Raw genomic sequence first — 26,771 nt, forward strand, 5'->3', positions numbered from 1 at the left:
TGCTTTTAATTTCCACTCTCCTTTTTTGTAAAATGATTACAAGTAATTACAGCATCTCTTTGCTTGTGCATTGAAGAGCAGAAGGTCATTTTGTGTTTATTTTCTACTGGCTAAAGAAATTAGCCTAACCAATAATAAGTAAACGAATGTGAGGAAAAGATCACGACAGTGCATTTCTATCCAGGCCTCTATTTATTTTAACAAGCAGAAAGGTGAGAGGTCAAAATGCTCAATCTTTTTTTGTCACTGAGGTTAAACCAAAGCAACACACAAACCAAAATAAGTGACCCCAGCTCTAACTATCGTTGTCCCCATTCCCCCTTCTTGCATGAACCTTGACAACAAATGACTTCATTTTTTCCGAACACATAAACGCGAAAAATCATTGAGCTGTGATGGAAATTTTGACATTTAGTCTGACAAGGAAGACCTTTTTCCTTTAATAGAGTGAATAGCTCACCTTCAGTACAAAAAAAAGCATGTAATCATACCTCCAGTGAGATAAATCAAAAGGCAATAAAAACAACATATAGCTTCATATTCATAGCTTGTCACAATAAATGATTATTATAAATTTATTTATTATAAAAGTATTTATTATCAAATTTATTTATTATTAAATTTTATTTATTCATTTATGTGTAAACACCAAGGCATCATGAGTTTAGCAAATCTGCCTTAAAAAATGGACTAAATTTGACCCGCCTCTAAAAAACGGTATGTAATGCCCCCCCCCCCCCCCCCCCCCCCCCACACACACACACACACACAGACTTCTCCAGCTCCATATCAGTGTGTGGATGTTTTCAGATGTTAAAGTACCGCCAAGAAGCCGACGCCCTCCTGGTGTCTCTCACGTCTTGTTATAGCTTCCTAATTTACAAGAGCCGTCAAGCGTTTCAAGAAATGTATAAATATATAACCTTTGTACACACTGCCACCTTTGTCTCACTCTTGATTTGCGAGAAAAAAAGAAGTCATGTCAGACTCACCGTGCCAAGAAGAGAGAGCATCTGGGACTGATGATACTTTGTACAAGGTGCTGGCACTAATGATGGCCCAGCTGCCCGACTGTCTGGACAGGTGACTGAATTCATCCATTTTCTGTTTTGTTTCTGGATCTATTCGGGTCACAGGTGAGTTAGAACCAGTCAATTTTGGTCACCAGCTAACATCAACCCAAATTAGGGGTTGGACTAAGTCGACATGTCTTCAGTGCAAATATAAAAACTCTTTCCTTGAAATTGGACAGTGGCAGAAAATATTTATCACCCTTTAGTGCACAATCCAAGTGAGTGAGTCTGTATTGTATTTTTGTGTTTGACTGTTAGTAGCAATAAAATCCTCAAAGTGCATCTATTACTCTTTTTTTTTCACTTCACTCTAGCAGGCAAGGCACCCTTCCTTAGCTTTATTTTATACGTGACTCTCCATAAAGATGTGCCATTTTATGCGCTCGACTTAGATGACCCCACCCCCTGCCGTCAAGCTGGAGCTCTCAATAGTGGCAGCATGGCCTCGGGCGCCTCATAGAACTTGATCCTTAAGTCCGCTTTGCCTCCTGCTCCCTCATCCATCCATTCCCTTGCTCACCTGCCTCTTTTCTTCCACTCCTCTTTGTTAACCCAAGGTCATGTTACCACAACATGCAATCTTATTTCATCATCCATCATCTGCCTCTTCCCATCCGATCAAATATGAAATAAAAAAAATATATTCATGAATTCCCCCTTCCATTGTAGCTTCTCGTTGATGAAAAACAAGCACATTTTATTGAGTGAATGCTGTCACCACAAACTCATTCAAAATGTAAATCATGATCCGCCTGAGGCGCTTTCCTAATGCTCATTATTGAGTTTCTTTACAACTCGGGCATACATTTGATGGATTTTCTTTACTGTGTCATTGTGCAATCCGCTCGGTATAAATCCATTAACACAGCAGGAGGGGGGGGGGGGGGGGGGGGGGGGGGTGCCGTGCAACCGTGCTCTCCTGTTGCTCCCAACCCAGTTAAGTGATCAGAGTCAATTATGGGGTGTCTTCCTTTAATAGGAGTTGCAGGTCAATAAACATTATTATTGATTATTTGGCATCTAATGCTATGGCTTTTCATGCAAGGAAAATCATCCAATAAAATAAGCAAGCACTCCCGCCACACATATCCGAGGACAGCTGAGTCTCCAAAAAGCCACGCGCAATTAACACCTTTTAAAATCAACATGCCGGACAACCAACAAGCCTCGTGGAAGGTTTCAGACACGATCAAGTCAATTACCAGCGCGGATGTAAATATCCTGTGCTCATTTTCAACTCTGTTGCCAGGCCCAAAAGATCCCAAGGATCATTAGTGAGGGAGACAGAGAATTGATGTTTTTAAGTGAGAGCGGCTAACAATGTCAGACAGATAAAGGTTGTAAAGAAAGCCAGTGGTGCGAGATTAAGAAAGACCCGTCAATCACTTTGCGGGGCTAATTCCATCAGGGCACCACAGCTCCCATTGCTCTAATAGTCATACCTAAAATATCCATCCAGACGCATACCAATTATCACACACATTTAAATTGCGCACCCAGACAATTAACATGCTTGCAAAGAATGTCCTCTGCAGTTGACAGAAAGAAGGGAGAAGAAATGGGATCAGTTTGCGCTTAATACAACTAAATCCCCATTTTACTCGCTTCGATCCGACGCGACTTTCTAACGTTTTTTTTTTGTCATTAATATATTTTCAAGTAGTATTTTAAATGGATGATATTAGGCGCAAAGCTTGGTAAATTAATAGTACAATTAATTTTTCCATAGGGAAAAAATCAGTACATTTGAAAAACAAGTTCAAACCCCTTAATGTTACAACATAAAAACAATGTTTATTATTAATATTATTATTAATTATTATCATTATTGATGTGATTGGACCACTTTTTTTTTTATTTTTTTTTTTTTACATTTGCCTGATTCAGCCACATCCCGACACAACGATTGTGTTACCTTCAGAAAGGCCGGTCCCCACAGTTGTCGTTCTAAAATGATGAGCTGTTAGTTAACGATTGCAAGTGAAACCGGGTCAATTTTGTCACAGGGCCAAGAGTTTCCTTATTGCTGTTCGGGGGTGGGGGGGTCAACGTGGATCGTGTGTCCTAGAGCATAGCTGGTGGCTTTTCCACATTAGGGTGGACATACCTGACTGGGGAGGGAATGTGACAATGAGGCAGACGTGTTAGCATTGCAAGCTAAGTAAGACTTGACATTCTTATGGAGCAGAGACAATTTGTGAGTATTGTGGTGTTTTTGTCCAATGTGTGTAAAAGTAGCAATTAGAATTACATCATCAAGGTTGCAGATGATTGACAGCTCATATTTCTGTACAGTTGTATGAGATTATGGACATGTGCCAATTATGGACCACAACCTTGGCTCTGATTATAGAGTACCATCATAAAAACCTACTATCACTCGCATATGTCACATCGTTGACATTTGTTGGCTGGAAGCATAGCAAATGTTTGTTAAATGATATTTGACACATAGAGCCAAAAAAGAAAAACTAATACGATGCGCTAGTAAAACAACCGAGGGGATTGAATGTGTTTATCTGATGTTTTTGTGCTATATGTGGCTAATCGTTGGCAAGCTTATGTGAGTTTCCATGGCGGCTTTCTAAAATATCATCAGATGCAAAAATAACACTAACTCAATAACGTTTGGACTCTGTTGCTAACCAAAACAGCAGCACAGCATTTTTTTTTTTTGGGAGGGGTGATTTTGCATATCCAAACTGTCAAACCAATATTTAAAAAAACAAAATTAATTCAATTTAATAGATTAAATATTGTCAATATAATCAAAATCACATTTATTGTGCAAAATATATATTTTAGAATATTGTTCACTCTATTAAATTCTCGACTTCTTACTGTAGACAAGATAAAAGCCAGCTTTGTGAAACCAATTAGTCGAAAATTAGTACACTAGTCGGCATATTGAATGATTCAGCACTTTTGCTTTTTATTCTTCTCTCCCAGAGGCATAAATGAAGTGAAATGCAAAGCAGCACTGCTGTGAACGTTTTGCTACCAAACAGTGAACACAGCACATTGGCATCACCTCCATTGTGTTGTCCTTTCGTCTCCTACAGCGCACTTCCATGACTTGAGTAGACTGTGAGGATTAAATATCGCTTTGTCCTTTCATAGGCAGCATCAGAAAATGATTATTAGTGTCAAAAGCTCATTTAAAAACAAAAAAATATTTACAGAATCAATAAGACACAATATTTGTCAAAATATTCGAAATAAAAACTGAAGGAAAGAATCATGATGCGCCCAAAACATTTCAAAATGTATAGCAGATATATGCATGTGTCCATATATAGTCCATATTATTATGTTGGTTTACTCGAGCAGTAAATACATTCTACTCTACAATCACGAGAACAACATTGTGTACATTCCCAAAGTAAATCTTCCATCCTTCAGCGGTACCGTGTTGAACCTTGACCAGCAGGTATGTATGCAACAACATGCTTCATGTGTGTGGCTACATGAATGTGTGTGTGTGTGCAGGACTCTCGCATACACACACGGGGAAAATGATATGATCCGCAGTTATTCTGGTCAGATGCGCAGAAGAAACTCGATGCCGGATCTATTTGTGATCTATCTGTGCTGGCCTGCAGGAGTCGGAATACGCTCGGTGGCTTGCAGACAACAAGCTTGTGCGCTATTTTTCAGTCAGTGGCTGCATTTGCACATTCGGGAGGTTGCTGTCAGACTGTGACCCATTTTAAAAAATTTGAAAATAGAAATATTTCATGAGCCAATGATTCCCCTGTATTTGAAATTTACATTCAACTGGTTCAGTAGGTTTTGGAGCCCGTTGAGACAGTGGACATTTCCCATCCTCGCATAGCCCGTCATCCATTTTCTTTTTTAGCTTGCAGACTTGCATGCTTTATGAGACCCACAACTGAGTTAATATAGCCGATCTCCTAAAAGTACTTCACAGAGTCACAGTTGTGATCGACAACCCACAATTCTTTTTTTTTTTTACCCCCCCAAAATATTTTACATTATATAATTTATATATTCAAATTTATTTATTATTTTATGGTCATAAATTAATTTATATTTTATCATTTTATATTAGAAATTCATCAATTGCATGCTTTATGAGACCCACAACTGAGTTAAGATAGCAGATCTCCTAAAAGTACTTCACGGAGAATTTTTTATTTTTTTTTTACCTCAAAAAATATTTTACATTATATAATTTATATATTTAAATTTATTTGTTATTTTACATTTGTAAAATAATTTATATTTTATTATTTCATATTAGAAATTCATCAAAAATCGTATCTTCCATCCCTTCTCATTCCATCCCTAACATACATATATATATATATATATATATATATTTATATATCAATTCTGTGCGCATATATATTAGTGTAGCCAGGGTGACTGCTACCGTGTGACTCTGGAGTCTGGAGGGAAATGAGGAGGTTGCTCACTGTCTACCTCATTAATACAGGCCATCTGGAGGGGGCATGGGGGTGGGGGATGGGGGGGGGGCACGCAGCCCAGAGACAAGGCAGGAGGGGAAAGACTTAAACGGTAGAGAAGGTCAGGATCCACTCGATAAAAGTGCGATCTGTCCTCAACCTCAGCTAGCCGATGACAGAAACCTGAACATGCTCATTGATTTGAAGAAATACAAATCAAGCCTGGAAGTATGCCATAAATGAGCAATATAATATGTACTACTTTAACGGGCCAATTTAGACCTCTGCCAAGCTTGGAACATTTATCACCTGCAGAGTCAATGAAAGGCATGCTGGAATCCGGATCCGACCTTCTTGAGGTAGCTTTGTTGTTTATCGCCTTGGGGGGGGTCATAAAAATACCCTATATCATACCTTGTTTCAAATCGGATTGTGATCGAGCCTGAATGAACAGCTTAATAGTTTTTGTTAAACTGAAAAATAATTTGAGTAGGGTTATTTTGTAAGATTGCTTTCAAATTGAAATCAGCACACTTTTTGGTTTCAATTCCCCTACCACACACACACACACATAAATAAATCCAACCTCCCCCACTGTTAAATGAGCAGCAGCAAGCCGGTTGTGAAATCTAATTGCTGCTCACCGAGACAAAGCAAAACTAAAGAAACGGCAATTAAATCCCCTCATCTTCCAAAAGTGTCAAAGTACAGCCACTGAACGAGAAAAATTCCAACTCCGACCGTATTTCGGTTAAGAGGCCCCCTCTAATGATGCAACAGAACTTTCGAAAAACTTAGTCCACTATCAACTCATTATACGCATTTGTGTGTGCTTTTTTTTTTCTTTCTTATTTAGGCGAATGAGCAAATTCCCTTCAGAGCTGACTTTTTATAGATGATCACGTGCTCCCACGACACACACAACAAACAAACACAAAAAGCATTCCCTGCCAGCAGTGAGACTTTAGAACATGTGCTTTCTCACACAAAGTGTGTGTGTGTGCATGTGTGATGAGCAGATAAGAAGCGAGCACCTCTTGGCATATAGGCTCAGACCAACTTCAAGGAAGGGAGGGAGCGTCAATATTATTCTAAAGAGCGGCGATTAATAGGAATAATAGCAAAGATAATATTCGATAATATTCTCCTACGATTAGCTTGTGTATAGAAAATTGGAAGAAAGCTATAGTGTGTTATTACAGGTACATTTCACCGTATCATCCTAAAATAATTTATAACAATAAGTTATCCTTTAAAATGTATTTACATACATACATTGTCATATAGTCAACACGCATTTTCGATATATTTGTGTATATGTCACATGTACACACTCACACACATATTTTGGATACAATCAAGACGAGCTATTGCAACGCCGCGTTAAGTCGCCGGACATTCTTCTTGAAGAGAGGAGTTTGTGTGTATTGCTATTGCTAGAAAGACCAGCCTCGTTCACGCTTTTCTCGTGAAGTATTGCTTTAGGGGGGGAAAGTAACTCCGCCGTCCCAACCCTCACCCGCCATGACGCGTCCGCTTCAAAAAAGAAGACGAGCAGTCACGTTCCGCTGCCTGTTTAGAAATCGGAGTGCAGCAGCAAGAATAGAAAGGCAAAAAAAAAAAAAAAAGAAAAAACAGGCAGGAAGTGTGACGAGGTGGTGGTCCAAAAACCTGTCATCTCCTCTAGAAGTCAGAGAAGAGATCCTGGGGGCCCAGATGGATGATGAAGGGCGCGAGGGTCCGCGGCTGGTAGAAGGGATTGTCGATGAAAAGACCGCCTGCAAGGAGACACACAAAAAAAAAGACACAATGGTGACACGTCTTGAATGCAGATTTCGACTTGAAGCACCGGGAAGGTTACGCGAGCATTTGCACGGAAGCATTTTTTGGAAATGTTCCACCAAACTAAAAGAGATTACCGGCAAGGTGGTACATTTAAATGTTTGCATATAAATGGGAGCTGATGAAGGGATTGTCTGACATTTTGAAAAATGCTTAATATAGGAAGTTAGGAGCCAGCATTTAAAAATAGACATTCACACCAATTTAGATTCAAAACAAACAAGAACTGAAAGCGGCTTCAAGAAGAAAGTCAAATAAATGTCAATCATCAAACACATCCCGAAAATATTCTGTACTGCCAGTGATTCGACATTGTTTTTTTTTTTTTTTTTGACACTGAATACATCTGAAACAATCACCTGAGCCCCCGCTGCAAAAAAAAATCAGAATACACTTGTCAGCCTGACGCTCAGTCGCGCTGTCGGCGGGACACCTGGCAAGTTCGACTCCACGGGAGGTAATGGGATCGTGTAGCTGAATTCACAACGCCGGATCTGACTGACTAAAAGCTTTACAAATGGTCGTCTTGCTTTGGGCTCACCGAAAAATGGATGACACGGGATTACGATTGAAATTCTGTGCGCGATAAGCAATGAATGCAATTAAAAAAAAAACCTCAGACTTCCACTTTTATAGGAAAAACTTTATTCAACATGATTGAATTATTCCTATACATCCCTTCACATAGCTCATCTTTACATTTTACAGAGAATATGTGTGAAGTATTGCAAAAGTCAACCCCCCCTCCCTTGTTGAACAAATAACAGATATAATTTAGAGAGAGAATAAAGTAAAAATTCACAGTACAAGTCCACAGTACAAAGTTTTCGACTTCAAAATCTCTACCTTTCCTTTGTATGGGCGGATTGTAATAATAATAATAAAAAGAACTTCTACATTTCGAAAACTTAAGTCTGTAATCCTCTCCCCAAAAGTGTCCCGGTTTGGTTTACGTGTCTGGTGGTCTAAAAAAAGTGGTAGTGGGGGACGGGGTAGGTGGGTACTTTCATGACGGGCAACAGAAGCATTCTCTTGGGCAAACCTAGAGGGGAGACATGAGAAGAGCACAGCTCCGAGTGAGTGAGTCAGCGTCGGCGTGAACTACGAGGCACACTCGTCAGAGCTTTGATGAGGAGGCGGAGCCAGCAGCGGGAGTTAGTTGTTACGCAGCAGCGGAAGGAAAGCGAGAACCAGTTCAGCACAGCTTTTTTTTGTCCAGAGGAAGATTGATTAAATAAGGAGCTGTATTGACCGACTTCCATCTAGTCGGGGAGAAGCTCAGATGATCATCGAGCGGGGCACGCCTCGTTAGTTCGCCAACGGTCAAAAATGAAAACGTGTGAGGCGACATGGCGCAACCTTCTTAGAGTCGATCTGAAATGAATGTCGGGTGGTTCCGCGGCCCGTAGCCGATTTGAAATTGGTAAGCAAACTAGTCGAGATTGACTCAACAGCGCCTCTAGTGGTTCAAGTCAAGTCATGCCGTCATCAGCAATTCCGATATTTAATCGATGACTTCGCCTGTTCCTGAACCGATACCTTCTTTTCTTCTCGGTCATATAATTGTTGAAAATAAACTACCACAGCACTCAAATTTCCTTTTGGGATTAATACCACCTCGTTTGATCTTATTTTAGGAGCGGAAAGTCAGACAGAAGCGCTTGGCTGAATATCAAGTGGCGAGCAGACACTTAGCTAAAGAGCACACTTCCTTGCAGATCACACGCCAAACACACACCACACACACAATTGCAGAAAGCCTCCAGCCCTGATCAGCATTTAATCAATTGGTCAAAGTTGAAAAACTTAAAGGGAAGATGAGAAGCCAGAAGAGAGCAACTTTGAGCCATTAGGGTGATTGCACTTGCTGTTGAGTGAGGGCTGCATGGTTGGGGGAGGGATGTGTGTGTGTGTGTGTAAGAAAAGCAGGAAGTGGGCACTGCAACGGCAGGAAACAAAAGTGACACGTACCGTAAGCAGGAGCAGCTGCGGCGGCGGCGGGGCTGTAGGCGTACGGCGTTCCGAAGCCTGTTGACGAAACGAGCAAACGGTCAAATTCCGCACCTGACTCGGGCTGACAGATAAAACTTGCCTGGCGTGACGTATCCCGGCGCGGCGGCGCTAACGAAGGCTCCGCGTGCGAGAGTGGCTCGTCCTCTTCCTCGGGCTACCTGAGCTGCCACCGCTGAGGCCGCCGCCGCCGCAGCCAGAGCTCCTTTGGTCTGAACGGGAGATTTCATGGCGGATTAGCTTCCACGTACACGAGAGAGCCGGTGTTTGCTAATTAGAGAGTCCCGACGACAACTCTGCGATGCGCTCATGCGATTTCCAACCACCATTCACGCTAAATAAATGAGTCTCGTGTGTTCCTGACCTGAGGCAGCAGCTTCTTTTTCTTGTTTGCAGCAGCATTGGGACCCGAGAAGAGTTTTTCCAGCGCGGCCAAAGCAGCGCTGGCCTTTGCTACCTTTTTGTTGGGGCCTGCCCCACGGAACTTCTGTCCGTCCACTTCCACCTGGGGAGAACAGAATGAGTGGTTTAATTTTTTTTTTTTCCTGTCAAAACAAATTATTACTTCATCCCCAAAATCTTGTGTTTAGCGGCAATCAGCAACTCAACCAAGGTCTGGCGGAACAGGCTGACTTGCTTAGCGATGCCCTGCTGTCAGAATCGGCTTGCTAATCAATCAGCAGAGCAACGGAGCGACGAGGCATGTCAGAAAACAGCACGCCTAGCCGACAGCAGGCTCACTCCGTGAACAAACTTGACTGATTGACCGCACTAGAGAACAGTTGGTTCCTCTGTGTGCGTGTGTGTGTGTGTGTGTGTGTGTGTTTGGCGTAGGACTTCATTAGCCAATTCAGCCTGAGTACAAGAGACGTTGACTTCTTTCCCCATCTGAGGCCGTTTGTTTTGTAAAGTCAAATAGAGGCAAATTGCGTTGGCCAATCGAATATTGCATTTTTTTACTCGGAGACAGTCACAAGGAGTCATGCAATATGACCTATAAGTAAACATTTTGCTTTTAATCTTTTTTTTATGTGTTTTAGGTCTGCAATTAACGATGAATTGAATAATCGATTAATCCGCCGATTATTCTGATATTGGAGAAGATGAACTATTTGCAAGATGAAATTCTAAGGGTTTGGACCATTTGGGTACTTTTAAATTTAAAAATGTCAATGGTTAATCGATTATCAAAAATCACAGTTGGTTTAGTAATCGATTAATTGCCAATTAATCAATGTACCTTAGTGTGCTTGAATGATTAATTGATTATCAACAAATCGATTAATCGGTGTGTGCTTGAATGATTCATCGATTATCAAAAATCACTGTCGAGTAATTTAGTAATGGATTAATCAATGTGCCTCGAGTGTGTTTGAAGAACCCACCTCCATGACAAAGCGCTTATCGTGGCTTCCTCCGCTTTCAGAGATGAGCTCATACTTGAGGCCTCGTCTTTTTTCGTTCAGCTCCATGACAGGGTTCTTCCCACTCGCCGTCAGGATGGGGCCCTGAGTTCTCACCTGAACAATATCCAGAGAAATATTTGCGTGATTGCCTTGAGGAGCTCCAAATTGTTTTTTGCTTGTTTTGTTTCGAAGGCCCACCTCCAGCGTGTTGGAGCCGTCGGAGGAGTGTGTTGCGTTATTGCTCGTGTGCGAGGACGTCTCGCTCTTGCCTTCGCCGTCAGACTTCTCGTCCGAACTCATGGGGTCCAAATCCGAGTCAAAACCCGTCGGGTAGCCCATCGCCTGGAGAACCTGCAGAAGCAAAGACGACTGTGACCAACAAAAGCTAACAAGGGGCATTACTTTGTGTATGACATGAAAAATGTCCATGTTGGTTAGCTAGCATTTTCATCAAAAGCATTGGCATCAACATGGCAGCATTTGAGCAGCGAAAAGAGAAAATGACATTTTTTCTGACCCGCAGGGTGATTGTGTTTACTGATCACACGTGATGGGGAGAACGAGAGAGGAGGCGAGAACACAAAACAGAGAGACGGGGAGAAAGCCTTTTATGGGAATGAAGCAAATAGCGGATTATCCCTGCTCTTTGCTCTGGAGAGCCTTTTTGTTCACGGCCACTTTAGGATTACATGGATTTGCCCACCTCCACACACACACACATACACACACACACAGAATCTGCATCGAAAACATAGAAGGTATTTTTAGGAGCAATAATAGTGAAAAACTTCGCTACCTTGACAGCAACATGAAGCTTGGCGGTCTTCTTGGAGGACCCCGATGCTTCGTAAACGGTTCCGTCCAGGTCCACGGACATGGTGAAGACCGGGGCGTGAACCGGACCCGATTGGGACAGGAGGCGATATTGCAGGCCGGGACGGATCTGGTTCAAGCGCATCAGGGCGTTCATTGGCTGGTTCGAGTCTATGGCTTTGCTGTCGAGGACTGAGCATAAAATATCAATTATGCTTTGTTTGTGTTACGCTTTATCTTTCATTTTATAGATTTTGAAAAAAAACGGTGTGTTTTAAAAATACTCTGTAATTCTCCCTTCTATTATGTAGCAAGGCGAGTATATCTGTGCAACTTCTTTTGCCAAAATGTTCAAAGCAATCTCTTTTCTCGCCAGTGGCTGAAAATAAAAGAGGCTGTCTGCCTCCATCGCGAGTGGTTCATCTTCTCCTTGAAAGAAGAAAGACACAGGGATGCTAGAGTGGCCTGGTAAAACGTTGGCGATCGATAGTATTGATCGGCATGCGAGAGATGTAAGATGGCTAAAAATGGGAGAGAGGCTGACAGGCAGAGGGACGGGAGAAAATCTTCAATGGCTTTTTGTTTGTGTTGTGTTTTTGTTGGGAGAAAAGTGCTGTACTGCCAGAGGGTTAGATAGGACTGTGCAATTAATCGGAATTGAATTCCGATTATTACAAAATTGGCTTAATTGTAAATCGATTATTTTAAAAGAATAAACTGTATAGATTTGAGATAGTGTCTCAAATAATTCAATTTGACTTAATATTTTTTTACATTGAAATATTTTTCTTTTTTTGAACCAAAATATATTTTTTTAAATAATCATAATTTTAATTATGACCAAAATAATCGTGATTAGTGTTTTTTTTTTTCTCAAAATTGAGCATCCCTACTAGAGGATTTAATTGAAGTCATCTGCAAATAAATAAATAAATAAATAAATAAATAAATAAATAAATTGCAAATAAATGAATACAAATTAATGAATAAATAAAAGCAGGAGTGATGTCTTTGTCTTCCTTTGCACACCTCGCCTAAGGTTCCTCTTCATCTTCTTGATGAGCTCCTTGTCGTCCATCATTCCCTCGTCGTACGGCCTTTTCAGACCCAAGCCTGAAGGGAGAGCAGAATCATTCACTACACGAGATTTTATGTCGAGTTGTAAACTGACAAAACTATGATTAAGTACATCCACACAGGAACGCCACACAAATATAACGCCTGACCACAATAATGATCATGTCAGAGCTGTGTGTATATATGTGTGTGTGTGTGTGTGGGGTCCAAAAGGTCATGTTTGAGATCCATCACTGTGGAATCCCTGAGTGCGACCTGGCTCACCTCGGTATATTACAGCCCGAATACAAGAATGTGAAAACCAGACTATCTCCCACAAACCTTCTTTGTCGCACCAAGAGTATTTCTGCAAAGATTTATTTGAGGGAAGCGGCTCCATCTCCAGCACTTTGCAGATCTGCCCAAACGCCATGAGCCTGAGAGCACGCTGTCAAGCACAAATTGAAAGAAGATGAAAAGATACTTCAACCCGCATGCATTGGCTACACACTGGAATTTGTGTGAACTTTGTTGTCTTAGTGTCTTGCTTTGTTGAACTCCAGCTATAAGCTCCTTTAAAACAAATAAGATGGCCTTGATTGGTCAATGACACTAAGCATGAAGTAATATTTCCCTAATCAGTGCATGTCATTCAATCAACAGTCCAGATTGTCGACCCACGCAAACGATGAGGCGGGAGCGTGATGGCCTGCTAATGTGAAGCCATTAGGGAGCTGGAGTGTCCGGGATATTCATGAGTCTCTGTGTCGCCCATTGACAGAGCCGAGTAAAGCAGCTTCCTCTCTTCTATCGGCGCTTGTATCTGCTCCAAATACAATTATCCCCATTGACATTCCATCCTCGTTCGAGTTGCCTTCAAAGGAAAATGAACGGCGGGATTCGCTAAGCCGCGCCAGTTGGGAAAGCTGCTGCTTGACTCAGTCCAACGTGCGTGTCAAGGAGGACATGACACCACACAGATAGATAGAAAGGATTTTGACGGTGGATGTGAGAAGATGATGTGGCTGCTTAAACTGACAGCTCAAAGTTAGCATTTATGATGCTATGTGTGTTACCTGTGCGCTAAAGGTAATGGCCTCCGCTTGCTCATCCGTCATGTTGGCTAACGTGTTTGTGGGCTCTTTCTCGCACGGGTCGCGTAAACCCGGACCGCCTGGTGGAAGTGACAAAATCCGACATAAGTGGCGTGGCCTGACTTGTAGACAAACACGCAACTCATGCGAGCGCTGACCTGGTAGGAGAATGCCCGAGGCGAGGCACTCCATGACCCGGCGCAAGGCCTCGCCTGCCCCGAGAGGCCTGTTGCAGGTGGCGATGGCCTTCTCGCAGATCAGTTCCAAGGGCTGCCAAAGAGCGCAATAAAAAAGAATATTCCATTCAATTATGTAAATCCGCAAATTGAATCACAAGTGTCAAAATTAATCGATTAATCGACTAAAAAAAATCAATTATCAAATTAATTGCCTCATATATTATTCATCAAGTAATCGTTTAGTAATCAGGGAAAATATTTTTAATGCAATTAAAGTTGTATCAGAATATTCGATTAATCAATGGAGTAATAGATAGAATAATCAATTGCAAATAAATATTTGATAGTGACTTTAATGCAAATAAAATTATATACGATTATTCAATTAATTGATGGAATAATAGATAGAATAATCGATTGTAAAAAATCTTTGATAGTGACAGCCCACTTTAATCCAAGTAAAAATTGTATCTGATTATTCGATTAACGAATCGAATAATGAAATAATCGATTGTAAAAATGATTTGATAGTGACAATCCTATTTACAACCATCCATTTATTAAAGTTCGAGGATGGACACAGACTTACCCATCCGTTAAGCGGCTCCCAGGCGGGTTGTCTATTGCACATGTCTCTAAGTATCCTGAGAACGATAACGCAGGACTTGAGTCCGTTCACTCGAGCCTGAGAGCGACAGAAAAGGGATAAAGGGAACAATAGGGATCGGGAAGAGAATGAATACAGAGGAAGTTGTCATCGTACCGAAAATGATCCAAAGTGCCTAAACTCCGGAATTTGTCGGATGAAGCATTTTTTTTGTGTGTGTTTTTGGTCAGTGTGTGAGTAAGGAGGACTGGTGTGGGAAGGGTTTTAAAAGGGAGGAATTGACATGGTACAGGGCAGGCAGGTTCACAAAATAGCAAAAAGAAAAAAAGTCCACAATAGCCTTTGTAGCCTTACGATATTCACTTTTTATTTTAGGGTCACTTTTGATGCACGGAGAACCGCTAAAGTGTTGGTGACTCATATCGTTTTCAAATTCGGCTTTTTTATTGTCAGTCAATCGTCAGGCTACAAAGAGCATCGGGCAGGACGACAGGAAGTGAGCGGGTGCCGACCTGGAACCACTTGGCGTGTCGTAGCGCTGCCAGGGCCAACAGACATCTGTGTCTATCCAGCACCTCTCCCTCTTCCTCCTCCTCCTCCTCAGCCTCCACTCTTTGCGCGGCAGCACCCAACACTGCCACGAAACAATAACAACCCAAAACGTAAAACACACACATACACACATCACAGCTGAGCATGTGTGCTTCAATCCAGTCTTGTACGTGAATGCGTGCAGACACAACAATTTCCCGTGTGAGTGCACGCAGACACGCACGGGAACGTTTGCTCCCGCCGGCGTTTCGTCATGCCATCGGGGTCGCTCCATGTACCGTAGAAGCGTGTTCTACAATCGGCACATGAGAAGCGCACTATTCTAATAGCGTGTCTTTTTCAACACGGATCAGCTCGGCATCAAGATGCGCTGATCGTCCTCCACGTTGAAAAAACACGCTATTGAAGAGTCACTTGCTTTCCGTACATGGAGCAGCTGACAAGTCGGTGAAATGAGAGAACTTTAGGAGACCCCCCCCACCTCCCTAAACACACACCTCAGGAGTGTTTGATTTACTTTGCATCTTGACGGCAAGGTAAATCAAATCCCTCCGTCGTGTACTGAAAAAGTATTTTGATCCGCTTCGCACCAGGCAGGAGTCAAAATAGTCCAAAAACTCTGAGCGAACGCCCAATCAACTAAGGATGGACCACAGCAGGGTGAAGGTTAGCGAGGCTCGTCTCATTCTTATGCTTCTGTATTGAAGGAGCTCGAATCCAACACAGCCGTATATGAATGAGTTAGGTGGGGGGGAGTGGGGGAGGTCCATAGAAGGTTTCTGTGCAGGACTGCAAAACATGCTGAAATAAATGTTTTTCTTCATCCCTTCCAAAGCCTTTCCTCAAGAGGTATTAAGCGCAAATGTCAACCGCTATCGTCGATATAGAAGAAGCACAAGTGTGTTATCTGTGAACTCATCTGGCCATTATAGCAGGCCGGCTTTTCTGTGCGTGTGTGTTTGCTTCAGTGAGATGTATAAAGCTGTATGTCAAGGTCCATCCCACATGGGACGGCTCAGATGTGGATCATTAGGTGCTTGGTTCCTCGATCCCAGACTGCTTTTCTTATTCTCTCCCAGCTGCTCATCTCTCATCACGTTCGTGAGCAAACAAAGGCGACAGCTGCACCTCAGATAAAAAAAGGACAGTGGGATCCTGAAAATCGAGTGACGAGAGGTCATGTGATTTGGAACGCCCCAAAAAAAATTGGATCAAAATAAGCAACTTTTAGCAAAAGGAGAATGTGATGAAAGTGAGCTTTTAACATTTGTCATTTCACTTGACTGGTCCAAATAATAATATGGAAAAAGTGAGAGCTGGACTGTGAACTCAATAAAAAAAAAAAGAATAAAAGCATTTTGATTCCAAAGTACTTAAGTGCTCGTTTGATGCTGACAGGCTTGTTTGTAAACGACACAAAATCAAATGTCACGTATGTGGTTTCAAGAGTGCCGCACGTGCTTGTGAGCAAATCCGTAAGCGCTCTTGTTGATCCGGCGGGCGGCGGGTGGTACTTGTGTGCGTCATCTCTTAATGTCTGCTTGGACGAGAGCCGCACGATGGATGGCGAGCTCGCTACTGCTCGGTTATTGATTCCGCCGCTCTGGCTTTGCTGGCTTCCCTCGCCCACGTCCCGCAACCAATTAGAACCACCTTCCCGTGAATCTCACAAAAAAAAATAAAAATTGGTCTCCTACCATGGCCGTTCCTCTTCTCCTGCTCCTCCTCTTCCTCCGCCAGCTCTTCAGCCCCCTCCCCAGGTAACTCCTCATGCTCCTCCGCTTCTTCCCCCTCCTCCTCCTCCTCCTCCTCTTCCTCCTCCTCATCATCATCATCTCTCATGGCCGGGGAAGTGAGTGTGATCTTCAGTGTGAGTTTGGGCTCCGTCGTAGTCCGTACCACGATGGCCGCCTCGGGCGGGGAGCTTATGACCTCGTATTTCTCCTCTGTCAGCTTCTGTCATGTGTCAGGCGGAAATAAAGTGGGGGGTCAGAGATCGAGGTCACATGAAGCGGAAGAGTCAAAAGAATCTCAGTGATGTCTTTGTAAAATGGAGTCTACAATACTTTCTCCTCAGGCTTTGAATTTGGGGATTTTTTTTTCAACTTCAAACCGTTTTAATGAGCAAACATCAATCAGTAAAATATCTTCCTCGGATTAGAAGCAAACAAGATTTTAAGTGAGTAGCAGCCATGAGCCCATCGAAATTCAATTTGACTTAAATGAGAAAATCAGGAAGTGGAAGTCGCTGAAGCGAGGCGGGAAATTACGCCGCACGTTCTTACACATACGCGCTCGCCATCATCCCCGCTTACCTCTCGAATAAAACTAACGAGGAGAGGCACGGACGTAATTGATTTATTGGATAATTGCTGCGATATCACATCAAGTTGAAGGGATTGTCTTTGATAAATTGCTAAACGTATTTTATGCTAGCTCGCAATATTCTTTTACAGACATTAAAGAATGTTTACTTACTTTTGATGTGTGATTTTATGGTTGCTATTTTCTAGGATCATAACTTTTAAAATGAAATACGACCTTTGACTTCTCAGATAGACATTTCACTTGCTGCTGTTTTGGTTAGCAACAGAACGCAAATGGGCTCAGCACTTACATTTTTTTTTTTTTGCTCACCTCTAGTTGCCCGGGTAAGTTGTGACAGACCGAGTCCAAGAGTGTCTGTGTGGGTTTGTTGCTGCACAACAAGACCAGCTCCAGGTCCATGTCACCTTTTATGAGGAGGCCTTTCGCAACCAAGCCGATTCTCATCACTCCGCACAACACTCGACCGCTGCTGGACTCCCTTGAAGAAAGTTTTTTTGTGATAAGATCAGAATTATTTTTTTTTTTTGGGGATTTCAGTCGGTCTGCCGGGAAATATGATCCTCACCGGTGGCCTTCGGCGGACCCTTCAGCTTCCTCGTCCTCCTCGGTGGCGTCCGCCGCTTGGCTGTCGAGTTGACCGAGTGCCTCCGAGCTCGCCTGATCCAGCCAGTCCGAGACGTGTTTGAGGGCGCACTCCACGTTGGACACCAACGTCTGAACCGCCACCAATTCGCAAGAGGTCGGGTAGATGGTGGAGTGCTTGGCCATGACGTGGCGGTCGTCATTGCTGAAGGAACGGAAGGACCTCTGCGAAGGAAATATATAGACGGCCGTTAAACAGCTTTTAAAAAACGATTTTTTTGTTGGCGGACAGTCACGACGATATGTCGTGACAACACGGCCAGCTGCCTGTCGTGCGTGGCAGCATTACAAGCGGCTTCTCAGATGTGGCCATTAAGTGATAACTAATCTAATTTCAGAGCAAAACCGACACAGCGGGAAAGTTAATTTGCTGTGTGGGGAGGGCTTGATGTATGACCCTGTAATCATAATTACTCTGCATTATAATCTATTATCTCGACATATGCTGTCATATACAAGATGCAAATGTTTCCCCTACACATTTTTTTATATTAGATTATATTCAATACCTAGCAACAACTGTATTAACATGTTCACACGCCAGAATATTCTTTTTTTTACTCCTTTTTTCAAATCCAACAATATCATATCTGCCGGCTCACACTCCGGTGAAGGAAAGTTCATTTTTTATCATTAAGGTTATCGCACAATGCTGGGGGGAGCCTGAGGTGCGTGGCCCAGTTCAACACAGAAGGGGGCTGCTCTCGACAAGCGCCAAAACACTGCTGCTTATCTCGCAGACACACGTTTCCCTTTATTCTCTGCACTCGTATAAACACAGACACACACACACACACTTTGCCAGATAAAGCCATTATAGCAGAATAGAGGATGAGTGCTGCACAATGAGCGAAGCCAGCCAGCCTATTTAGCGGCGTATGTCGAGTGTGACACCAACATCCAGGCTAAGTCTAATTCCTGGATTCTGCCAAGGACTCAATTGAGATTCTACAAATCTTTGGCAAGGAATCAGGGGGAAAGACACGGGGGCCATAAACTAATTTGAGATTGTAATAGAAGCTCAATAAGTTGAGATAATGTTTTATTATTTAAACATAAAAACAGGAACATCTGCTTATGCTGAGTAAACAATGCCTGTGTACTTAATGAAGGCTTTAAGCGAGCATGAACTCTGATGAATTATTCCAAATATAATTAATCCCAAAGGAAATTTACTTTTAAATCTAATTTCAACTGGATTAGACAAAATTGACTCACCGAAAACCCTTAATGGTCATTTTCAGGGCCATCACTACATTATGTAGACTTGACTATATTATTGCTGTCAAAAAAATGATGTTGTTATCCCTTTTTTAAGTGCATGCTGACGAAAGCAGGAGGAAGCTTAAAAAATAAAAATCAATACTTTTCCCAAAATGTCTGAACACAAGCATTTCTGTCTTTTTCCAGAAGGTCATTATCCTTCACGTGAGCGCTTCATGCATGTGCACCTCCTCAAAAGTGTTTAACAAACCAACAGCCACAAATTTAATGAGCTGCCTCTAATGGGATCTTCTGTGGCAATAAAGTACTTTGTGAGCTCGTGTCCGTGTCTGCTTGACCGTGGGGGGGTGGGGTGGGGGTACCCAGCTGCTCCCATCGCCATGTAAATTAGAGTTGTTATGAGGGCTCCCAGACAGGACGACGAGAGAGGCGGTACCATCACAAGGAGCTACGCGAAGGGGTTTTAGTGGAAAGGTCGGATGTCAAGGTAACATTAAAAACAAGCAATTTAATCAAGTCCTATGTGATGAAGCACCGGCGAGCGCTCTCGTGACCTCTTCGCATCCACAGCTAGTAAAAAGATTTTGTATGGTGTCGGTAAAGCTCATCCACGCAAGGATACACACTCAATCTTGGAGATGACCGTCCTTGAACCCGCCTTCATTAGCGCACCAGGCCACCAATATGCTCGCCTTGTTTGAAGAGTGTATTACGACATCCGTAGTGACAACCGGGCCAAATGCGAGCATTTTCTCTCGTATTGACTTTCTCGAAGAAATCATTCTGAGCGATTTTTTTCCCCCCCCCTACAACAACAATCAATGCAGCCAGCCAACAATCAGATATTAAACCTGTTCAATTTTTTTGTTTGTTCCAATAACGCAAATTCTGAAATACTCCTAAACATTGTTGTATAAGCTATCGATTAAATAACTTTTTAATTATAATGAAATTAAATCAAATAAAATGGAATAAAATTAAATAAAATGGAATAAATTAAATTATCAAGTTATTCCTTTTATTATCTATTCAATTACTATTATTTATTATTATTAAATTAATTAAATCGAATTAAAATGTGCAAACAGTCCTGATTTTTTTTTCTTGCATAAGTTATAGCTATAATGAAGGGAAGCTTCATCCTGTAATTAATTAGTGAATTAATTAATCAATCCACAGTACATTAGAGATGGATAACACATTTTGTAAGAGGCTCGTTGGAAAAATTGGTTTCCTCTTGTTACTACATGCGTGTGCACATACATTTGACAGCTGTGTGCCAACCACCAACACGTGACGCATTTGTTTATTGACGCGCACGTTGACATGCTGTTATAGCACAGTGCTATTAGACTGCTCACACTTCACAATCACCCACCATTTCACTTAACCCCCGAGGCTCACTGGCTTGTCAGACAGTGTTACACAATTTTCAACACAACAGACAAAAGTGCAATAAGTTCTTCTGAACGAGATACGTATGCATGAGGAAAATCACCATAAAAAGTTGCCTATTGCAGTTAAAAGTTTGTTGAACTTAAAATGACTTCACTCAATTTACGTTATCTTCAAAAGAAAAATGTCAGAAAATTCAAACGACTTGGAAGACAAAAAAATGGATGAAACTGCCACATAACGCAGACGGCACATTTTCTTTAGCCTCATTTGCATGAGGTTTAGTATTTTATTTATTAATAAAATATTTACTTGTATTTATTTACTTATTATTTTATTTTATTAGAATAAAATTGTCAGTGACCAAGAGTCAATTGATTTGAATTTCTGTCTGTTGTGCAGAATATGTTAAGCAAATCAGCCATCATATTAAGACCACTTGTGTTTGAGTGTGTGTTTATAGCTCGACAAGATTTCTCATCCGCACTCACCTTTAATAAGTCATGTGGCTCGAGTGCATGTTGAGTGCGCACATAAGAGGCTACGGTGAGCAAATATTGAAAGCCGAAGCAGACAGACGGACGGAAGGAAGGAACGCTGACGGCAGTGAGTAAAAAGGAGACGCCGCAAAATGTTCATGTGGAAAAAAAACAAAAAGCTTTTCGAGACGAGGTTGACAGGTCATGCAAAACAAGGATTTCAGCACAAGAAGTGAAGTTCAAATGGCCTCATCAAGCCATGGAGCAAAAAAAACAACAATTTCGCCGCTTCTTTGTTGCATTCAGCAGCCGAGGGGAGATTGCATTAAAAATTCATTCTGTGCACTCTCCGCCAGCCGCTTTTATTGCGCTTTCTTTTTCATCGTTAGCGCACGTGCGCTGTCACGCACATCAAAAATAAGGTCGCCATAACTGACAATGGGAACTTTGTGTCCCTGCTGCGTTTTAGATGAAAATAGGACACCTGGACTAATTTGAGAGATTAACAACAACAGATCGATTCCATCTCATCATCTGTAAAATCTTTCCGAGCTTATTTTTGGAACGCTTTTACCACACAAGCTTAAAGTCAACCTGCGTATTTGCACAAAGGATATGCTTTTTTTTTTTTTTTTAAACGTCCATGCACTGACGAGTGAGGCGAGAATTAAAAGATTTACTCCTAAATTAAAACAAAAGCACCACTAAAAGCGGATGAGAGGTCTACTTTAGTAGATGGACTAACAGTCACTGGCGGAGCTAGAGGGGGGGCTGCGGGGCACTGCCCACCTCCCTTTCTAAATATGCTGGGACCTCCCCGGGTGTCAGGCCAGAAAATGGACTTTTGGCTATTTTCCGATGTTTCCGGGAATGTTTTTCAACATTTCTGCCTGTCCCCTGTAGGAACATATATTGATTCTTCACCGTCATCTGAAGATTTTTTATTTATATTTGAAATATTTTTGTTGTTGTCATTTTGTGGATCCCCTTGAGTTATTCTTTGAATGGCTCCCACAATCCCCGCAAGTGCATATAGGTGCAACGGAACGTCACCAAAAAAGGCTGTTGCATATGATCTCACAATATTGTAGTTGTTTTTACAAATGGTGAAGCAGCATGTGGATCATTCGCAAAAATCATTAAAATATAAAAATGTTTTTTGTTAAAAGTAATTGTGAATGTCAAGACTAATGCAGGCCTGCGTGCTCATTAAAAATAAAATCGACCAGCAAAGTCATTAAGGAAGATGCTTCATGTATCATGTGGGTGGAGGTGCCGACAACCTCGCCAAGGTCACGAGTATCATTTACCGCATCACCATAACTCAGGACTAATCACGTCGCTTGGTTTGCATGCGGCACACACATACACACACGTGTGTGTCTCATTACCCTTGGTAATTTACGACCTCAAACATGTGGCCACGTTCTGCAAAGTCCAACCTCAGCACCTTGGCTTGGTATGTCTATACATATCTCTCAATCCTACACTCTCCTTGACCCCTCCCCCTTTCACCTCTAAGCACTGTACCCGAAAACCGCTTTCCCACCATTTTTTTTTTCTCCTTTTAATAATTCATCTTCCGCTCTGCTCGGCCTTAGGGAAAAGCTCCCGCCGTCACGGGCCGAGACCATTAATCAATCCCTTGTTTCTCTCCCTCTCACAATCCCACGTCCATTTTCGCTCACATCTTCTGCGGCAAAGCGTGCATTACCATGCCTATAGGAGGAGTGGTCGCCAGCTTCCTTGGGGGGGGTTGCGGTGAAGAGGCAAGGTTACTGGTCAGGATGCCGCCGTCACAACGCTCCTCATGTGCTCCTCCGTCACTGCAGCCACCGCCCGATGAGAAGATGCCCCTGAGGGATGACAAGTTATTTCGTCAATTGGAGAATATCTCATCTGTACCGTTAAAAATATACATTCATGATATAAGGGCCCTTTTCACATTTTATGTGCTGGCACATGTTCTTGTTCTTAGTGTTCATCCCTCTCACTACTTATGCAACATCTACTCTCGTATTTGACGCTACAGAAATGATACCATTTTAAAGTATAAAGCATGATACAATATAATAGATGTGGGGGAAGATATTAATATCACAATGTATTTATCGGATTATTACCTTACAATGTACAGTAATAGCAATATCAAAAATGATATTTAATAAATCTAATATAAAATATAAAATAAAATAAATAAAAATAAAATATAAATTATGGCACAATCTAATAGGTGTGGTGATATATATTGATATCACATTTATTGCATTGTTACCTTACACTGTACAGGATCACGATACCAGTATAAAAAATGATATTTTAAATAGAAAACGTGGCACAATCTAATAGGTGAGGTTGCAAAAAGAGATTGATATCACAATTATTGCATTTTTACCTTACACTGTGCGGTATCACGATACCAATATCAAAAATGATATTTGAAATGTTCAAATAGCTCCTGTATTTCGTAATAAATCATCTTGTCATCTTGTAGTGACTACACTTATGTTATAGTAAATTCATACTAGCATTAAATATTAATATACGTAGTTACATTACAATATAAATAATACAACTATACATCGCCATACCAGTATTAACACGTGCCCAAACGTTCTCGTATGTAAAACGTCGACGGGATCATCACACAAGTAAATGAGTGCACTCCAACATGAACGCTCTCAAGGTTTGACAGCGAACAGCAGTTGCCCGATTATGCAGGTGAGACAAAAGGGAGTGTTGAAACCAAATAGCTTCATCAACAAAAGCCTTCACTGCTCGAGCGGCTGCTTTGTAAGAGAAGACAAAAGACAAATTATAAGACTGACTTGTATCCCCATGAAAATGATCATTATGCATTTTATTTGGAACCACTGTCAGCATAATTACGATATCGATTTTTCGCTGCAAAAATAAAAAGGATTTTTTTTTTCTTCTTCCACACACGCGGTAAATGAGTGAATGGGCCTGATGATTATTAGGAAAAAGAAACTGTGGGGACGCATAGAGCAGCTAAACAAGAAAGAAGGGCAGATTTCATAATGAACACGGACGGGAGAAAGGAAGCGTTTAAAGGGAGGCCAATTGGAAAAAGGGTGCAGAGGGGAACCATAAACAAGAGTGCCTGGTTCCTTATTTTCTCGCCAGCAGCAATCGCCCTCCATGCTTCGAGCCACTGGCCTGCAACACTGACAATTAGCTCCTTGACATACCTGGCAGCGACACTCTGTGCACTTGTGATTTGCCTGTTACACTGACACGAGAGGGGGAACCTCTCGTCCATCATGGCTTGGCCTAAAAACGTCCCCATGTGATTTGAGTGCAGGTTACGTAAACAACGTGCCTTAAAGGGAACAAAGAAATGAAAGTGGCTTGCTATAATGGGATATCTAGGTCTGGATAAAAAATAAAAAAACAAAATTACTATTGGTATCGATACTTGGTATCGGTAACTGGTATCGGTTAGAAAAACACATATGGGACATCCCTGGTATAATCCGTCAAAAATGTGTTAATAAAAATAAAAAATAAAGGGCGGAATGTTTGCCACAACACCATATAAAATAAAATAAATGCATTGCTGCCCACTGGGCCTGGCACTATTGGGAGGGGGGACCATGTTCCAACAAGCAAGGGTTAAAAGTTTCTTCCACACAATCATCACTCTCCTTCCACTTTTTTTTTTTTTCACACATCATTAGTGTGTGTTTGTGTACGTTGTTTTTTTTCTCAAGAGAAGGAGAAAACTGGGAGAAGCCCTCAATCATTAACCCCGGTGACGGAAATTGGACGTACACACAGATGTGCACATGGGACAAACAAAGCCATTTTTTTCCAAACGTCAACATCGTCATCATCACTTCAGTTTGCTTCGAATATATTTCTGAGAGCGAGTAAGTCGCCTGTCGTGTCCTCCCTATCAGTTGGTCATTAAATCCGGTTTTCCCTACAGGGATGAAAGGAATCAGGAGGGGGATAACGGGAGGGACTGGAAGTGATTTAAAGATGACGGATAGATAGTGTGGGAGAATTGCTGATATGGCTGTGAACGGCAATTTACACCTTTCTCTTGTGATAACCATCAAAAGGGATGAGGCCTTGAAGAGACAGAGAGGAGGGAAGCCACAGCGAGTGTTAATTAGTGGCAACGGAACTGCTTTTGAGAATTGATTTGGACTATTACAAGATCTCTGTTTAACTGATTTGGAGTAGGTAAACAAATGGTAAAGTTGGATTTTTACTGACTGGTTTCAGGATATCTTCAGCAAAAGAATTTAAAAAACCATGACAGATGATTTTTTTTTCTCAACCTATTGTTAGAAATAGAAATGTGGGAGATATAACCCCAGAAAATACCCAAAAGTCTGGCCTGGACCAGGAGGATTAAATTCCGGGGAGGAACAGTGCCCTCGCGGCCCCCCTCTAGCTCCGGCAGTGCCAGGTTTACTGGCATTGTGACATTTGCATCTGGATAAACATGCAAAAGTGTGCGATGATGAGTTGGACAAACACACAAATAATGAAAGTCGGGAGCAGGTGGCGCGCTCGACAAACTCAATTGATGCAGGAGCACGTTCTCCAGTTGCTCCTGTCTTACCGCGTGTGAAAATAATGAAACGGAAAATGTGTTTGCTCAGCTTTGCTGGATGAGGGTGAGACAGGAGGACAGACAGGTGCTCCACGACCTGAGAGCTTATTTTGAGGCTTTTTGCCATTAACATCCATCACAGTCCATCTGACCATTCTACTCGACTCCAAGCGAAGCAGACTCATTTCTTGCATGATCCCGAAATGCCGACATATAAAAGCCATCCTTTTAGAGTAGGGCCACGAAAATTGGGATATGAGTAAAAAGGTTTTGCACTACTTTAGCACCTGCAAGCAGGCAAAATATTATGCTTAAAGAGGTTTGAAGACAGGTTTTCCCTAAAGTGGACCTCCCGTACAAGTAATTGATGACCCCTGCCTGAGACATAATGGATATTTCATGAGTACACACAAATCTTTTTTTTTTTTTTTTTTAAACTTGGGTCCAACTGCAGGCAAACAAAATCAATAAGGGCACATTAGTGGCCACTGTGGATATTTGAGGAATAACACTGTCACTGTGCATGTTTTATTTATTTTAGCATTCGTCGACTGTAACTCACTCTTGACTGGGTCTACCCGCAGGCCAACAGAGGTCAGTTCGGTATTGATGAGTTGGCAAAAAAAAATGCTGATGGCGCTTTCGGGGAAGGGAGATAACATTGACAGAGTGTAACTCTGTCCTCTTGATTATTGAAATGGAGATGGTGCGCATGCAGATATCCTGCTGAGAGTGGATCATAACAGTCAGGGTGATCGGCCACATTAGCTGAATAACAAAAAGAGTCTCTTAAAGTGTACCTATATAGTCGTGTGGTTGCACACATGCGCATTGCTGGGCTCCTGCTGTGTTGATTTCAGCAGGACCAGATGGCATTTTCTGAGCTGCCAAGGCCCCGTAGTCTTTACTGTCCATATATATATAAGTGTGTTTACTTGCATACATATTAGTCATAAAGCAAATTATTGTGGACTGCAAAACATTTTGGGAACAGTAGACAATGTTACTGAGTGCCATAATATTATATCCAAGTGGTCTTTGGACTGGTTCTCT

At 41.9% G+C, this 26,771-nt stretch overlaps 1 protein-coding gene across 6 annotated transcripts in view; it reads right to left on the reverse strand.

Moving 5' to 3' along the window:
- Window positions 1–3,980: 3,980 nt before the first annotated feature.
- strbp (spermatid perinuclear RNA binding protein) overlaps window positions 3,981–26,771 on the reverse strand; it is a 38,397-nt gene continuing 15,606 nt past the window's right edge. For 4 of the 6 annotated variants that reach the window (XM_088391967.1, XM_088391968.1, XM_088391966.1 and 1 more), the window contains 17 exons: window positions 22,845–22,986; window positions 17,956–18,197; window positions 17,700–17,868; window positions 16,760–17,018; window positions 15,023–15,144; window positions 14,493–14,588; window positions 13,883–13,994; window positions 13,707–13,804; window positions 12,973–13,078; window positions 12,604–12,687; window positions 11,558–11,766; window positions 10,960–11,112; window positions 10,741–10,875; window positions 9,720–9,860; window positions 9,438–9,567; window positions 9,317–9,373; window positions 3,981–7,281 (listed from right to left, as the gene is read on the reverse strand). In XM_088391967.1, coding sequence (XP_088248093.1) covers window positions 7,187–7,281; window positions 9,317–9,373; window positions 9,438–9,567; window positions 9,720–9,860; window positions 10,741–10,875; window positions 10,960–11,112; window positions 11,558–11,766; window positions 12,604–12,687; window positions 12,973–13,078; window positions 13,707–13,804; window positions 13,883–13,994; window positions 14,493–14,588; window positions 15,023–15,144; window positions 16,760–17,018; window positions 17,700–17,868; window positions 17,956–18,197; window positions 22,845–22,847 — 2,211 coding nt within the window. In that variant the 5' untranslated portion in view covers window positions 22,848–22,986 and the 3' untranslated portion in view covers window positions 3,981–7,186. Of the gene's footprint in view, window positions 7,282–7,967; window positions 8,388–9,316; window positions 9,374–9,437; window positions 9,568–9,719; window positions 9,861–10,740; window positions 10,876–10,959; window positions 11,113–11,557; window positions 11,767–12,603; window positions 12,688–12,972; window positions 13,079–13,706; window positions 13,805–13,882; window positions 13,995–14,492; window positions 14,589–15,022; window positions 15,145–16,759; window positions 17,019–17,699; window positions 17,869–17,955; window positions 18,198–22,844; window positions 22,987–26,771 lie in introns of those variants that run through there. The other 2 variants (XM_088391969.1, XM_088391970.1) reach the window with 2 other exon arrangements.

Source organism: Syngnathus floridae, chromosome 12 (genome assembly GCF_059516105.1).
Source record: "Syngnathus floridae isolate MCC-2025c chromosome 12, RoL_Sflo_1.0, whole genome shotgun sequence".
In the NCBI taxonomy this organism is placed as follows: Eukaryota; Metazoa; Chordata; class Actinopteri; order Syngnathiformes; family Syngnathidae; genus Syngnathus; species Syngnathus floridae.